Here is a 16219-nt window from a genome sequence, read left to right as displayed (position 1 = left end):
GGAGCTAGTGCACCGTTGAATTTGATCTACGCCCTCGGAAATGCTACCGCTAACGTGACCAGCCTGACCGCACCACTTCAAACTGCACTCAGTACAGGAATCTCAACTGGCATCAGCACTCTGTCGACAACATTGCCGAATCTTCTCTCTACGGTCACTTCGATCCTCAGCCAGATTCCAACTGCTCTTTCCGGAGTTGCATCCACAACCACTCCTCTGCTCAGTACTGCGTTGACCAATGCTCAAACCGTCCTCCAAAACGCATCAACCGTGCTGTCTACTGTCCTGACGAATGGAACAACTGCGCTCACAACGGCGCTGACCATCCCGGCAACCACACTGGCAACGGCGGTTTCCACGCTGAACACTACCCTAGCTGGTGTCCTTTCCGCAGGAACAACCGTACCGCAAACCCTGATTAGCGCACTAACCAACGCAACGTCACTCGTGGCCACTTTGACCTCGCCAATCCAATCTGCCCTCAGTACTGGACTCACGACCGGTCTCAGCACCCTGTCGACTGCGTTGACGAGCTTGGTACCACAAGTCACTACAACCCTGGGTCAGATTCCGACCGCTCTGACCGGACTTGTATCGCCTTTGCTCAGTACCGCGTTGACCGGCGCCCAAACGGTACTCCAGAACGCTACCACGCTGCTTTCCACAGCCCTGCAGAATGGAGTCACAACGGCACTCACAATTCCGGCTACCACGCTGGCAACGGCAACTTCCGCGCTCAACACCACTCTGGCTTCAGTCTTGTCCGCAGGAAGCACCGTTCCGCAGATCTTGATCGACGCTCTGACAAATGCAACTACCAACGTGGCCAACCTAACCGCACCACTTCAAACTGCTCTAAGTACAGGAATCTCAACTGGCATCAGCACTCTGTCGACAACATTGCCGAATCTGCTCTCTACGGTCAGTTCGATCCTCAGCCAGATTCCGACGGCTCTTTCCGGAGTTGCATCCACGACCACTCCTCTGCTTAGTACTGCGTTGACCAATGCTCAAACCGTCCTCCAAAACGCATCAACCGTGCTGTCTACTGTCCTGACGAATGGAACAACTGCGCTCACAACGGCGCTGACCATCCCGGCAACCACACTGGCAACGGCGGTTTCCACGCTGAACACTACCCTGGCTGGTGTCCTTTCCGCAGGAACAACCGTACCGCAAACCCTGATTAGCGCACTGACCAACGCAACATCACTCGTGGCCAACCTAACCTCGCCCATCCAATCTGCCCTCACTACTGGACTAACGACCGGTCTCAGCACCCTGTCGACTGCGTTGACGAGCTTGGTACCACAAGTCACTACAACCCTGGGTCAGATTCCGACCGCTCTGACCGGACTTGTATCGCCTTTGCTCAGTACCGCGTTGACCGGCGCCCAAACGGTACTCCAGAACGCTACCACGCTGCTTTCCACAGCCCTGCAGAATGGAGTCACAACGGCACTCACAATTCCGGCTACCACGCTGGCAACGGCAACTTCCGCGCTCAACACCACTCTGGCTTCAGTCTTGTCCGCAGGAAGCACCGTTCCGCAGATCTTGATCGACGCTCTGACAAATGCAACTACCAACGTGGCCAACCTAACCGCACCACTTCAAACTGCTCTAAGTACAGGAATCTCAACTGGCATCAGCACTCTGTCGACAACATTGCCGAATCTGCTCTCTACGGTCAGTTCGATCCTCAGCCAGATTCCGACGGCTCTTTCCGGAGTTGCATCCACGACCACTCCTCTGCTTAGTACTGCGTTGACCAATGCTCAAACCGTCCTCCAAAACGCATCAACCGTGCTGTCTACTGTCCTGACGAATGGAACAACTGCGCTCACAACGGCGCTGACCATCCCGGCAACCACACTGGCAACGGCGGTTTCCACGCTGAACACTACCCTGGCTGGTGTCCTTTCCGCAGGAACAACCGTACCGCAAACCCTGATTAGCGCACTGACCAACGCAACATCACTCGTGGCCAACCTAACCTCGCCCATCAATCTGCCCTCACTACTGGACTAACGACCGGTCTCAGCACCCTGTCGACTGCGTTGACGAGCTTGGTACCACAAGTCACTACAACCCTGGGTCAGATTCCGACCGCTCTGACCGGACTCGTATCGCCTTTGCTCAGTACCGCGCTGACCGGCGCCCAGACGGTACTCCAGAACGCTACCACGCTGCTCTCCACAGCCCTGCAGAATGGAATCACAACGGCGCTCACAATTCCGGCTACCACGCTGGCAACGGCTACTTCCGCGCTCAACACCACTCTGGCTTCAGTCTTGTCCGCAGGAAGTACCGTTCCGCAGATCTTGATCGACGCTCTGACAAATGCAACTACCAACGTGGCCAACCTAACCGCACCACTTCAAACTGCTCTAAGTACAGGAATCTCAACTGGACTCAGCAACCTCTCCTCTACCCTGTCCACACTGCTGCCACAGATCGCTTCTACTCTTACCCAGGTTCCGACGTTCCTCGCCAGCTTAGCGTCCACGGCAGCAACGACCGCCACCACCGGCTTGTCATCCCTGCTGAGCACTGTGCTGAGCAACGCCCAAACTGCCCTAACGGCCGCATCCACTGTACTCTCCACGGTGCTGGCGAAAGGAGCAACGGCCCTCACCTCGGGAATGTCCACCCAAACAACCCAGCTATCGTCGGCGATCACCGCGTTGAACACCGCCCTTGCTTCGGTTCTAGCCGCCGGAACGAATCCCTCGCAGACGCTGATCTACGCCCTGGGCAACGCCACCGCAAGCGTGGTCAACTTGACCTCGGCCCTCAACGCTACGGTGGCCCCAGCAGTGACGAACGTGGCCACTGCGATCAACACTGGAATCACCGGAATAACTGGACTGTTCAACACCGGGTTGAATTTGTTCGGAGGATTGTTCGGATAGAGTGGTTTAAATGGATTTTGAATAAAGTTTACTGCATATGTTGTTTGTGTTTTGGACTACAGAGATTGCAGAGTTCGCTTTCGTCACATTTTTCAACCTTGAAAAAAATCATGAATGCATGTAAAGGCCGCTGAAGGTGTCCTTCACTCTAGGGGCAATGACTGTCAATGATGGTTCTGAATTCATGGTCCAGAAATAGAAAATTTAAATGAAAAAATAATCACGATATGTAAAATGACTCTACAAACAACACAAAGAAACCCATTTTTTGATTGATACATTCTGAATCAAGATTTGAATGTTTTTCTAAAACAAACATGGCCGCCAAATGGCCGATCGGGAATGATGCCTTTCAGAGCCTAAATAAAAAAATTACGTCAATTCACAATTTCGTGAACTTTATCTTAACAGATCTTAACGATTATTAAAAAAAAAAAAAAAAAACCTGAGTTAAGCGGTATACGCACTTCGGAAGGAACCGGTCAAGACCCCTTTCCTTACGATCAGCATACTAGCCTTTATTCAATAAAAACCGAAAAAACTCCGTGCATTTTTGTCACTTTTCATATGAAAGAAGTTTCAATCTTGCGTGTGTCAAACACAGCCTGAAAATTGATGTAAGTGCGACAATTGGGTCCTAAAATGAAGCTTAGATTGCTGATATTATTGTTTACAGCGATAATTATTTTTCTGAGTACAATGACCCTTTGTACGACCACAAAGAGTTTAAAATGGATTTTTAAATCCATTTTGGAAAAATTAACCTCGCGGTCCTTCTTGACAGAAAAGTTCCTACTTGACAGCTCGTTCCAAGGGGACCATAGTTGATCCATCGAAAAAATGTTGTCTTGTATTTTTTTTTTTTGCATTTAAATGAAAAAAGTGATCAGAAATGGTTTTTAATCGTGTTTTTTACCGTTGTAAATAAAAATTGACATAGGGCTTTAATACCCAATTGGCATAAAGGACGATGCACAGAATGATCAACCAAACAATACGTGTTTGTTATTGTTTACATTGCGTGCTCTCGTTTTTGTTTATTCAAGGTCAAACATTAAAACGCGTTTTTTTCTCGGAACGTCAAAAAGCGACGTACTATCAGTACTCTCTGTTTGATCAAGAGGAGCAGGGAACTAAAAAAATTCGATTTGGTAACTTTAGTTAAATTATTAGCAAATAATTACATTACACTTACACAAAATAACCATTTTGGAAAAACAAAAAAAAAACGCAATCTTTTACAATTTTCAAAGTGAGCTTTTATACAATTGAAATATGCCAGAAGAGAGTGAAGAAAAAGTTGATGTTTTTAGTGACGGTGTTATACATTCTGTAACATTTTAAATAGTGGGCGAATCTTTTCGCACTCTTCGGCAAAGTTGTTCCCTGGAACACGGACTATGAGCTCATATGGTTTTTGAAAAATGCAAAAATCTTTAACTGGCATAAACCAAAACGCAACGATTTTACGGGTTAAATCCCATGTAAATTCAAAGTCAAAGCGCCAGGTCCTGTATCAACCAATCAAGCTCATATTTGGGATTCGGGCTCAGTACACCTAGGGGATCATGCCCTGAAATGCCCGCAAAATTGACCCGTTTTGTTACATCCTACCCCACATAGGTCAAAAGTTAAGGAGTTTTATAGAAAATTTTCGGATTTTAAAACTTTATTTTCTGTAATTTTTAAGTCAAGGATATTGTCGTGATCGGGGACTTTCTTTTATAATAAAAACACAGATATTTTGCAATTAACAAACAACACGTCTTATTCCACAGAAATTAACCACAAAACTGATTTGACAATCTTCATTCTCTCTTTCGCCAGCCGCGCGCATCTCGTTGTTTTCTCGCTTGTTGTTCTCTCTCGCAGCTCGCTAGCGCGCTCTCGCACTCCATCCGCAATCAGCTAACAAGGCAATATTCATGAAGGTGCGCACTTTTTGTTGCGCTCTTAACTATTATTTATGAATTATATCAATGTTATAATAAATACTCATTTAATAATTTATTACATATTCAATCCTGCAACCCATAATCCCTACATTCTCCCTCTTTTCTACTCTCAAGATGACGAATATCAATCATAATTCCTAACAGAAAAATTGCATGAATGCTAAATCAATCAATGTTTTTTTTTAAATTTCCTAAAAGATTTTCGTCGGGTTCCTCGACTTTGTTTTCATGCTGATCTAAATACGAAAGCGCAGTCTTCGAAATGTTTCATCTATGTTGTCCAAGAGACTGACATCCGATCGCAGGAGTTGTAGAAAATGGAATGCACTGATGAGGTTGAAAATTTAAAACACCTGAAAATATAAGAAAAAGAAAAAAAAACACGAGGAGAAAAACAAAAACCACAAATATTTCTCAAATAAACGCAGGTTTATCAATTTTTTATGCAATACGAGATTAGTGATTGTTTACCTGATTTTCTTTAAATTTTATGTAATTTAAAACTAAAAAGCAAATTTTACAAACATTGCTGAAACAACACAACACGATTTAAAAAAATAATAATTCAAATTCAAAAGCAATTTTTTTTTTTTACATTTCGAATTAAATGGAATCAAATTATTTTTCTTTATTATCATTTTGTGAATATGAAATATAAAACAATGTGTTCTAAATTCAAAAATCTAACATGTTGCTGACTTAAATAACAAATGAAGCATAATCCTGGCGTTTTTAAAGTTTTAAATTCATGTGTACCATATAAAACAAAGAATAAACATTTCTAAAAATATATACAATGTGGTAATTTATTTAATTTATTTAAAAAAAAAAAATCTGAAACAAAAACTATGACAGGCACAGATATTGTTTTTACTCAAATTTACACTTTGAATTTATGTGCGCCCGCCACGGAGTTCAAATCGCTCAGCCCAGTGCCACGTCCGATTGATCCACCAGACGGGACTTGAAGTTAAACATAAACTGATTTTAATATTAAATGCAGTCGTGACGAAAAGTATATGTTTGTAGTTAATACCCAAAAACACCCAAAATGGATCTACAAGCAAGCTTATTCCTTCCTCATTTTCAATATTTTTATCTGTACTTTTCTGTAATTTATTCCCAACCAAGCTGTACAGCTAAAACAAACAACTTTTTTTTTTATATAAAGGCTAATATGGAGATCGGAAGGAAAGGAAGGCTTTACGAACAGCAGAACAAAGGAGAGGGAGCTTTTTCTTGGGGCTTTTCTTCACCCTATCTGGCTTGCTTTCGCTTCTACTGCTGCCCATTTGATTTTTTTCTTGACCGGTTCCTTCTGATGTACATACACCGCTTAACATTGTATCAAAAATTACCGCATTTTAACTAATTTTGAAACTGTTAATAAATCATGGCAAAAATTACTAAAATGCAAAATCAGCAATATTTTTAAAGAATTTGTTTTCATCAGTACCGGTACACTTTCATAAAATAAAAAATAGTCCGTATTTCAGTTTAGGATGATTTCTTAAAAAGCAATCTCAATAAATGAAGCAAATTGCAAAAATAATATAAATAATTCAATTAATGCTCAAAATGTGCTTTGCTGCACAAAATACATTTTTTTTATAAAAAAATAAAATCAAATGTTGTTTATTCTTGCCACAAAAACTTTCTTAAATTTTTTTTTTTACCGATTTAACGATTTTGTTCTGTAAATGCATGGTAGTATCAACATTTTTCAACTTTTATATTAAAAATTTTGAACTTTCTATTAATATTCACTTACGCGATCTTTTAACCAAACAAACGATAGTTTTTGCCGAATAGTTTTTTTTTTCTCTGTTGTGTCTACTTAATAATATTTTTGTTTATCTTGAAACAAAACATAGTTCAGAAAATATTATTCTAATGAATAAAACAAAATCATGTGGTAAATTGTTGCAATAAAAATAAAATATATAAATTGAAATAAATGCCGTTCCGCTATATTCGATTTCTATTATATGTCAAATTAATTTTCTCTTCAAATTGTATTTAAAGTAGCTTAAGGTATGGATTCAAGCACTTTTTGTATTACCGTAGATTAGATTATTTAATGTTACATTTAATCATGATCAAAACAATGTTTAAGGTCATTTTATTTATAAATACCTTCAAAATGTACTGTGCTTATCAGATAACAACAAAAAAAATATTTTATTCAATTATTCTTGTAATGCATAGATGTATAGATTGCAATCTGACTACTTTCTCAAAGGGTTCCAGCTCAGGCGAAACATTTTTCAAACTACCACCGCAGAGGTCTGTCAGGCTCCAACACGGAGGAGACAATATCCTAACCATAAATTCCTTCAAAACGTATCTTGCTTACCTAAAAACAGCTGAAAGATTTTTTTAATGTTTTATTTTTAAATATTTGGTTTTATTTTTCTCGTAATGTAAAATGGGTTCCAAGCAACTTTGATATATTTCATCAGTAGATTGTTCACAGAAACTTATTTTTTTTAATCACGATCTTTACGATTCCTGTCAATGGTTTCTTTTCTTATTTAAAATTTTAACTTTTTCTTTGCTAATAAACTTCTGTTATGTAATTTGAAAAAGTTTGGTTTCATAATTAAGTACAATCGATAAAAGAACCCCAAAGTTTCTTTAATTTATTTTAAAATAATGTTTCTTTTAATTTAATTTTGATATATTTACTTTACTAAAATTCTGAAAGTGTTTTTTTAACTCAATAAAATGATACATTGTTAAAATATAATTTCTATCGAAATTAATGAATGATTTTGAACTATTTTGATACAAATCACAGATATTGCATTGGAAAATAAAAATTAATATAATTAATATAAATGTTTCCTAGTTTTTTTTTTTAATTATGTTTTTTTTTTTTGTTGCTCAAATTGTCACTCATACTTCTCAATTCTAGATTAAATTTTCAAAACAACCTATCCCTCATAGGTTTCCTATGCAGATAAGGCCTTTTGAAAATTTAATCGAGAATTCAAAATTAATATTTAAATATTTGTATTATTTTCTCTTGTGACGCAACGCTCTCACACTTTAAATTATATTTTAAGAATTTCTGATGATTAATCATTCCTTTATTTATTATTTAAAAATTAATTATTAAGTGAATTATTTTAACCTTTTTTAACTAATAATGTATTGTTCATGTTAACGATTACTTAAATTTTTACTTCCCTGTGAAATAATGTTGGGTTTCAAGCAACTTTTGTATCACAGCTGAGTAAATCGATTAAAGTAACAATTAACCATAACTACTATCAATATGGAATACTTAATCATTAACGTCTTTCAATTTAGAGGTTTATCTTTCAAGAGAGGACAACTCCAGTGTTAGATAAAGTGACAACCGTTTTAGCCCTATTCGATGAATTTAAAATCATTTTTTTAGGTAGTTCACAGACATAACTCCAAAATACATATTGCTTTATCTGTGGATACCAAAAAGTGCTCACTTTCACATTTAAATTTATTTATTCATTTTCTTAGGTCAACTTGTAGGTCAATTTCTTTTGTGATGTTAAAGACGGTTCTTAATTGAATGAAAAGATTTGCTGAACAATATATTTCTAAAATCCATAAGGCTCCTTCTGTGAAGTTATTTAAAAAAAATCATCACAAAAGTCTGTCGGGTTCCTTTATCGAGGAGATTGTTATCTGACTGCTTTCGCAAAGAACTCCAGCACAGATTATTCATTTTTTTTAATCTGACTACCATCGCAGAGGTCTGTCTGTCAGGCTCTAACACAGAGAAGACTTTTTTCTGACTACCATCGCAGAAGTCTGTCAGGCTCCAACACAGAGGAGACTTTTTTCTGACTACCATCGCAGAGGTCTGTCAGGCTCCAACACAGAGGAGACTTTTTTCTGACTACCATCGCAGAGGTCTGTCAGGCTCCAACACAGAGGAGACTTTTTTCTGACTACCATCGCAGAGGTCTGTCAGGCTCCAACACAAAGGAGACTTTTTTCTGACTACCATCGCAGAGGTCTGTCAGGCTCCAACACAGAGGAGACTTTTTCTGACTACCATCGCAGAGGTCTGTCAGGCTCCAACACAGAGGAGACTTTTTTCTGACTACCATCGCAGAGGTCTGTCAGGCTCCAACACAGAGGAGACTTTTTTCTGACTACCATCGCAGAGGTCTGTCAGGCTCCAACACAGAGGAGACTTTTTTCTGACTACCATCGCAGAGGTCTGTCAGGCTCCAACACAAAGGAGACTTTTTTTCTGACTACCATCGCAGAGGTCTGTCAGGCTCCAACACAGAGGAGACTTTTTTCTGACTACCATCGCAGAGGTCTGTCAGGCTCCAACACAGAGGAGACTTTTTTCTGACTACCATCGCAGAGGTCTGTCAGGCTCCAACACAGAGGAGACTTTTTCTGACTACCATCGCAGAGGTCTGTCAGGCTCCAACACAGAGGAGACTTTTTTCTGACTACCATCGCAGAGGTCTGTCAGGCTCCAACACAGAGGAGACTTTTTTCTGACTACCATCGCAGAGGTCTGTCAGGCTCCAACACAGAGGAGACTTTTTTTCTGACTACCATCGCAGAGGTCTGTCAGGCTCCAACACAGAGGAGACTTTTTTCTGACTACCATCGCAGAGGTCTGTCAGGCTCCAACACAGAGGAGACTTTTTTCTGACTACCATCGCAGAGGTCTGTCAGGCTCCAACACAGAGGAGACTTTTTTTCTGACTACCATCGCAGAGGTCTGTCAGGCTCCAACACAGAGGAGACTTTTTTTTCTGACTACCATCGCAGAGGTCTGTCAGGCTCCAACACAGAGGAGACTTTTTTCTGACTACCATCACAGAGGTTTGTCAGTCTCCAACACAGAAGAGACTTCAAAATTAACTATGACAAATCAATTATAACGGCAAAAAACGTTGCTCAAATCAAATTTCAAAGCAAAACATTGTTTGTCAATTTCTGCATAAATCTATAAAATTTTCATTAGAATTCTAAAACGATAGTTTTCAATTTCCACAGCATCAAGCAACAATCTAATAATGCATCAAATTCACATTAAAAATTTATCGTCAATAATAACAACAATCAAATCTTCATTCAAATGAGAACTATACATTTTTTCATTAACCATAAAATTAACAATCAAATTTAGCATCAACTTCAAAACAAAACATTGGTCATCAATTACCATATGAACAATCAAATATTGCGTCAAATTTAAAACTCAAAATTGCCCATCATAAAACGACAATCAAATATTGCATGAAATTTAAAACCGAAAAAAAATACCTTTCTATAATAACAAAACTCAAATTCTGTAAACAAATCTTGGCCTTCGATTGCCACAACAAAAAGCAAATCTATCATCATATTCAAAATAATAACTGGTTTTCGATTACCACAATATCAATCAAACCTCGTATCTTAATCGAAACAAAATATTGGTTTTCATTTATCGCAAAAATAAGCAAATTTGTCATCTTATCATAACAAAACATTGGTCTTTAATTCCCTCATCAACAATCAACTCTTTCAATCAAAATTAAACCTGTAAATTTTGTAATTTGTGATTTTATTGGACTTTGCATCAAGTTATTGCCACAACAAGCATATCTTTCATTAAATTTAAAACAAAACTAACAAGAAGCAAATATTTATCTTATTCAAAAATAAACATTGGTCTTCAATTACCAAAATAACCAGCATCCAATCCAAAATAAAAATAATGATCATCAATAATAACAACAATCCATAACAATCAAATTTTGCATCAAATTCAAAACAAAACATTGGTCGTCAATTATAATAACAACTATAAAATTCAAACAACAAATTTGATTTCAATTACCAAAACAACAACTAAATTAAAAACAAATTATCTACCTTCAATCGCAAACTAATCCTCCATCAAATTCAAAAAGAAATATTGATTTTCAATTTCCACAATCTTGTCAAATCTTTTGTCAAATTATAAACAAAATATTGATTTTCATCAATCACAAAAATAAGAAAAAAATTGAAGTCTAATTCGTAACAAAACATTGGAGTTCAATTTCCACAACAACAATTAAACATTGCATCAAATTAAAACAAAACATTGGTCGTCAATCAAAACAACAACAATCAAATCTAAAGCAAAAATGTGATTGTACAAAAACAATCAAATTTCGAGCAAATTATTTACCTTCAAATTCCACCATTAACTTAGAATAAAACATTGGTTTTCAATTATCACAACGAAAAGCCAAACTTACTACTTCAAAACAAAACATTCGTTCCCAATATCACAACAACAAGCAAATCATTCATTAAATTCAAGACCGTCAATTATCGCAGATAGTTTTATGCCTTTTATCAATTTCAAATAACAAGTTCAAGCAAACATCTACCTGTTTCAAAACACAGGCAAAACAACAAAGCGAAACTTTGGACCTGCATCCTGGCAGGTAAACAAAACTGTTGGATTTCACAACACAACAATTCAAGCAAAACAAATGATCTTTCATGAATCAAAAGGTTCGACTTACCGGACTGTGCCATTGTCGTGATCGGGGACTTTCTTTTATAATAAAAACACAGATATTTTGCAATTAACAAACAACACGTCTTATTCCACAGAAATTAACCACAAAACTGATTTGACAATCTTCATTCTCTCTTTCGCCAGCCGCGCGCATCTCGTTGTTTTCTCGCTTGTTGTTCTCTCTCGCAGCTCGCTAGCGCGCTCTCGCACTCCATCCGCAATCAGCTAACAAGGCAATATTCATGAAGGTGCGCACTTTTTGTTGCGCTCTTAACTATTATTTATGAATTATATCAATGTTATAATAAATACTCATTTAATAATTTATTACATATTCAATCCTGCAACCCATAATCCCTACAGATATGACTGCAACAGGTGTTAACAAATGAATCGTAAAAAATCAATCAGATGTAAATCTTAACATAAAGCCAAATAAAATTTCCAAAAATTTAACGTTTCCAAAAATCATGTTTTTATCAAAAAATAAATAAAACGAAACTGTCAAATTAATTTTGGCTGACAGCTGCAAAGATTTGTGGGAAAAATTTAAATAAAAATTACTATTCTCAAGATTCCAATTTTAGAATATTTTGATACCTTTTTTTGTATGGACAGCTGTCAAAACTGTTTAAGGATCTGTATGGACGAACTAGTTTTGCAAAATTACCTCTTTGGTCATAAGAAATTACAAGCACAGTTTCAGCCAAATACAAAAAAAAAAGACTATACGAATTGAACTTTGCAAAAAGACTGTTTATTACATAAACTCAAAAAAACTTAACTTTTCCATCTTATACTTATCCGAAAATAGAAAAGATGGATCCAATCAGCGTTCCGATGGAACCAAACAGACCGGTTCCGGTGGTCGCGGTGGTGCTCGCAGCCGTGGACAGAACCGACGTTACGTTCGCGATGGCCGTGTTGACCGCGCTGGTAATGTTGTTCAGCGTGGTAGCGGCATTAGTGGCCACGGTCGTTCCGTTGGTGATAATTCCGGTAAGGGTCGTGTTCAGGGTTCCAACCAGGGTGTTCAAATTGGTAACGGCCGTGCTGAGGCGAGTCTGCAGGGCAGTGGACAGGTTCGTGACGGTGGTGTTGGCTGCGCTGACCAGGGCAGTTTGGGCCGCAACCAGGGTGGCGTTGGCATTCGACAGGGCCGTCGTCAGGGTGGTGTTCAGGGTCGTTCCAATGTTCGTCACAGCCGTTCCGACATTCGTGGTTATGTTGCCAAGAAGAGTGCCAATCGTCGAAATGGTACTGTTCAGAGATGTTTGCACGTTCGATACCAGAGTGCCGAAAGTCGTGGCAAACGAGCTGAACAGAGTCGAGAAGAGGCCGCTAAACAGCTGGGGAGCCGGCGATGCTAGGAAACCTGTAGATCGACGGAGAGTTTCAAAACCTCTAGCACGAAACGGGACCGAGCTATATCTTACCGCAACAAGGCCGAAGCACACGGCAAGGATCAGAGCGTACTTCATGGTGAAATGTATCTAGCGTATTCGGCTGCACACTTGAAACTGATGCTGGAAATCGAGCTTCTACGGCTTAATATATTCAGTAAAACCGATCGGCCTTTATCAATCGAATCGATTTTGCGAACTCAAATTGATGGCACAGAAACTCGTATTGATTCAGCCGAATTTTAGTTCTTCTTACGTGTGATGTTGCAATAATTGTTGCGATTAGATCTGGAACAATCGAAAACATTCAGTTACATTGCGTGCGACGTAAAAGTGCGATGGAGGCATTGACGATCACGCCAAGGACGAGTGATCCGTTACGCATAGTATTACATCGTATACCTTCGGTACTTTACGACGATTTACCATCTGTTTATGTTTTTCAATAACCCTCCGGAAATTGAAGGGCAGACACAATCTCTCGTTTGAAAGACGGCATTGTTCTAAAGTTTTCATATTTTCACCGGTTTTTAAAAACAAAACCGAAATCGAAATCTTCCACGACCGACACACTTTTTAAGCTTCTAGAACACACTACGCAACCCAAGTGAACGCAAATTGAGAACTATACAACATGTTCGATTGTTTTGGCTGAAGACTAGTGCAAATTCATCGTTACTCAAAATGTTTGTATGGAAACGGGATACTTTCACGCTTCCTATAAATACCCCATCCCAGACAGTCAGTCGGTATCAGTACTTGTTTCAAAGTCGACGCTCTGAACATCCTGCTCCAAGATGAAAGCCTTCTTGCTTGTAGCTTTCTGTGCCTGCCTCATGGCGGTAAGTTTCTTAAAAATACCTAACTCAGTAAGCCTTATCTTCTGAACCCAATTCCAACCAATTTCTACAGGCCACAACTGCCGCGCCTGCCCCAGGACTGCTGTCAACTGCAGCGACGAATCTCCAGACTACGGCCACCTCGATTCAAACATCTCTGACCAGCTTGCTGACGTAGATCCAGACGGCTTTGGCGAGCAGCCCGTTGACCACTTCCGCTAAAGCGGCTCTGACCCAGCTCCAAACAACGCTCACAGGCCTGCAGTCGACTTTGAACAGTATCGTCAGCAACGGACTGACCAGTCTGCCCACAACCCTCACCTCCGGATTGAACACCGTTGCCACGGGAGTGCAGACTGCCCTGACGAATGCCAACACCCAGCTCAACTCGGTCATCGCGGCCGGAACCAGCGCTTCCACATCTCTGGTTAGCCAGCTGAACACCGCAACTACCAGCCTGAACACCGCTGCCTCTTCGCTGTCCACCCAGGTGAACACGCTCCTTACCTCGCTGAGCACGCTTCTGTCCGGCCTGGTGAGTGGTCTGTCGGGTACTCTGACTGGCCTTCCGACCACCCTTACCGGAACCTTGTCTGGTCTGTTGGGCTAAATCAGCTCGATATGACCACTTCACATTAAGTAAAATTGTTTGGAAACAGAATAAAGATTAATTCTATCGTCAGCACTTGAAAAATATGTACTTTTGTAATTTTTTTACCTCATCCCTTGGTCCAAATATTCGTTTGCATTACATCTTTGACTTATTCTAGTCTCATTAATTGGGCACTGATCCAGACTGATTAGTCGGAGCTGGAGTCTGATTCGGTGGAGTCGATAATTGAGAGATTCAAGGAATCGAGGTTGCAAATTCTTCAGAGGCCGTTTAGCAGAGCGATTAATTTTCAACAACTGTGTAGGTATGGAAGTTGTAGTTGACGTCGGTGTTTTTGCAAAGTAAAAGTCGGAGAAGGAGTACCTGAGTTTTCGGAAGTCAGATTCGTTGATGATAAACTAAGAAGGAGCGGCCGTAGCTGACTGGTTACGGTGTTCGCTTTGTAAGCGAATGGTTCTGGGTTCAATTCCCATCTGCTCCCAACGAGAACGTTAAGAACACAGAAAATTGAAATGATGAATATGAACGGAAAATCAAAGTCGCTCGAGGCGTGGTTCGATCCCTCGTCCTTTGCTAACCACTAAGCCATGACGGCATAGTGAGCTGGGACTAGAATTAGGAATACTGTTACAGAGAGCGAGTTGTAGCGCTAGTGTATGCATGGACAATGTTTTATCCAAATAAAAAAAAAACAAAGATATGTCAAATCGAAATATCGAAATCGTAGAGAACCACTCAAATGGTAACGAATTACTGATCAAAATGAAGACTATGTTTGTGCTTTCTCTTATCATCAAGTTTTCCGTAGTGTGATGGTTACGTTTTGTATTAGCATCTGAAAGGTTGTTGGTTCATACCACGGCAAGTAAGAAATTGGGTTCGCATGTCAATAAATTACCAACACAATCAAACAGCTTAAATTCCCCTCTGTATCGCAAAAAAAAGTATGAGGTCAATTTTCTTTCAAATTGTCTGCTTCGAATTTTAGTCAGTAAGTGCTCAGTGAAGACAGTGAAACTCTTTTGCCGATCTTGCACTTGAAAATGGCAATTTTTACAAAAAAATACAAAACAATATTTGCTGATGAAGAATAAATATTTATTTTCGAAAATAAATTAACAATTGCATGCAAATGATTTAAATCTCAAGCGACTTATCCCAAAAGTCCAGTCAACAGGGTCGGAAGTCCGGTCAGAGTTCCTGTAACGGTTCCGAGCAGACCAGTCAGCACACCGCTCAGCTGGGTGAGCAGCGCATTCACCTGGGTCGTCAGCGATGAAGCAACGGTGTTCAGATTGGAAGTCGCCGCGGTCAGCTGGTTGATCAGACTCGTCGAAGCACCGGTTCCGGCCGAGATGACCGAGTTGAGCTGGGTGTTGGCAGTGTTCAGGGCAGTCTGCACTCCGGCGGCAACGGTGCTCAGCCCGCTGGTGAGAGTTGTGGGAAGAGCGGTCAATCCGTTGCTGACGATGCTGTTCAGCGTTGACTGAAGGCCTGTAACAGTCGACTGGAGCTGGGTTAGAGCAGAAGCGGCGGCTGCGGTCAGGGCATTGCTCGCCAAAGCGGTCTGGATCTGCGTCAACAGGTTGGTGATGGTTGTCTGCAGTGACGATGTCACGCTTTGCAGAGTCGACAAGGCCGTTGACAATTGGGGAGCAGGAGATGCTGTGGAGGCCTGTAAGGATGGAATGAGTAGGATTTTAAGTAAGGATCAGCCAAATCCTTTTCTTAGTAACTTACCGCCATCAGGCAGACACAGAATGCGACAACCAGGAAGGCTTTCATCTTGGAGGAGGCTGTTCAGTGACTTCGAAGCAAGAACTGATACCTTTCGAAAACCTGGATTGAGGTATTTATAGGAAGCTCGAATGTCCTCAACATCGAACAAATTGCTCGAACAATCTTAATTTCATCACATTTAGCAACAGAAGAACTCATTGTTTGTCCTATTTTACGCGTGTTAGATTCAGCTGTTTA

General features: G+C 40.2%; 3 protein-coding genes across 3 annotated transcripts in view; all 3 read right to left on the bottom strand.

Annotated features, from left to right (window-relative positions):
* LOC6037005 overlaps positions 1-16219 on the bottom strand; it is a 195965-nt gene that overhangs the window by 36653 nt on the left and 143093 nt on the right.
* On the bottom strand, positions 12119-12936 carry LOC119767559 (mucin-5AC-like). The gene has a single exon (XM_038256427.1). It carries the CDS (start codon positions 12866-12868, stop codon positions 12188-12190), a length of 681 nt encoding a protein of 226 aa, XP_038112355.1. The 5' UTR covers positions 12869-12936; the 3' UTR covers positions 12119-12187.
* On the bottom strand, positions 15319-16053 carry LOC119767561. The gene is made up of 2 exons (XM_038256430.1): positions 15983-16053; positions 15319-15917 (listed from the first exon to the last, which is right to left on the bottom strand). Exons 1-2 carry the CDS (start codon positions 16025-16027, stop codon positions 15396-15398), a joined length of 567 nt encoding a protein of 188 aa, XP_038112358.1. The 5' UTR covers positions 16028-16053; the 3' UTR covers positions 15319-15395.

Source organism: Culex quinquefasciatus, chromosome 2 (genome assembly GCF_015732765.1).
Source record: "Culex quinquefasciatus strain JHB chromosome 2, VPISU_Cqui_1.0_pri_paternal, whole genome shotgun sequence".
In the NCBI taxonomy this organism is placed as follows: domain Eukaryota; kingdom Metazoa; phylum Arthropoda; class Insecta; order Diptera; family Culicidae; genus Culex; species Culex quinquefasciatus.
Note: the sequence above shows the minus strand (reverse complement) of the source record. Positions and strands in the feature narration are given on the sequence as shown.

What these genes read in the sequence shown, in the direction of transcription:
- LOC119767559 (XM_038256427.1), bottom strand. Translation starts at nt 12,868, where the DNA reads ATGAAGTACGCTCTGATCCTTGCCGTGTGCTTCGGCCTTGTTGCGGTA.
- LOC119767561 (XM_038256430.1), bottom strand. Translation starts at nt 16,027, where the DNA reads ATGAAAGCCTTCCTGGTTGTCGCATTCTGTGTCTGCCTGATGGCG. An exon ending in TCTGTGTCTGCCTGATGGCG is followed by an intron (nt 15,918 to 15,982) that starts GTAAGTTACTAA and finishes CCATCCTTACAG; the next exon opens with GCCTCCACAGCATCTCCTGC.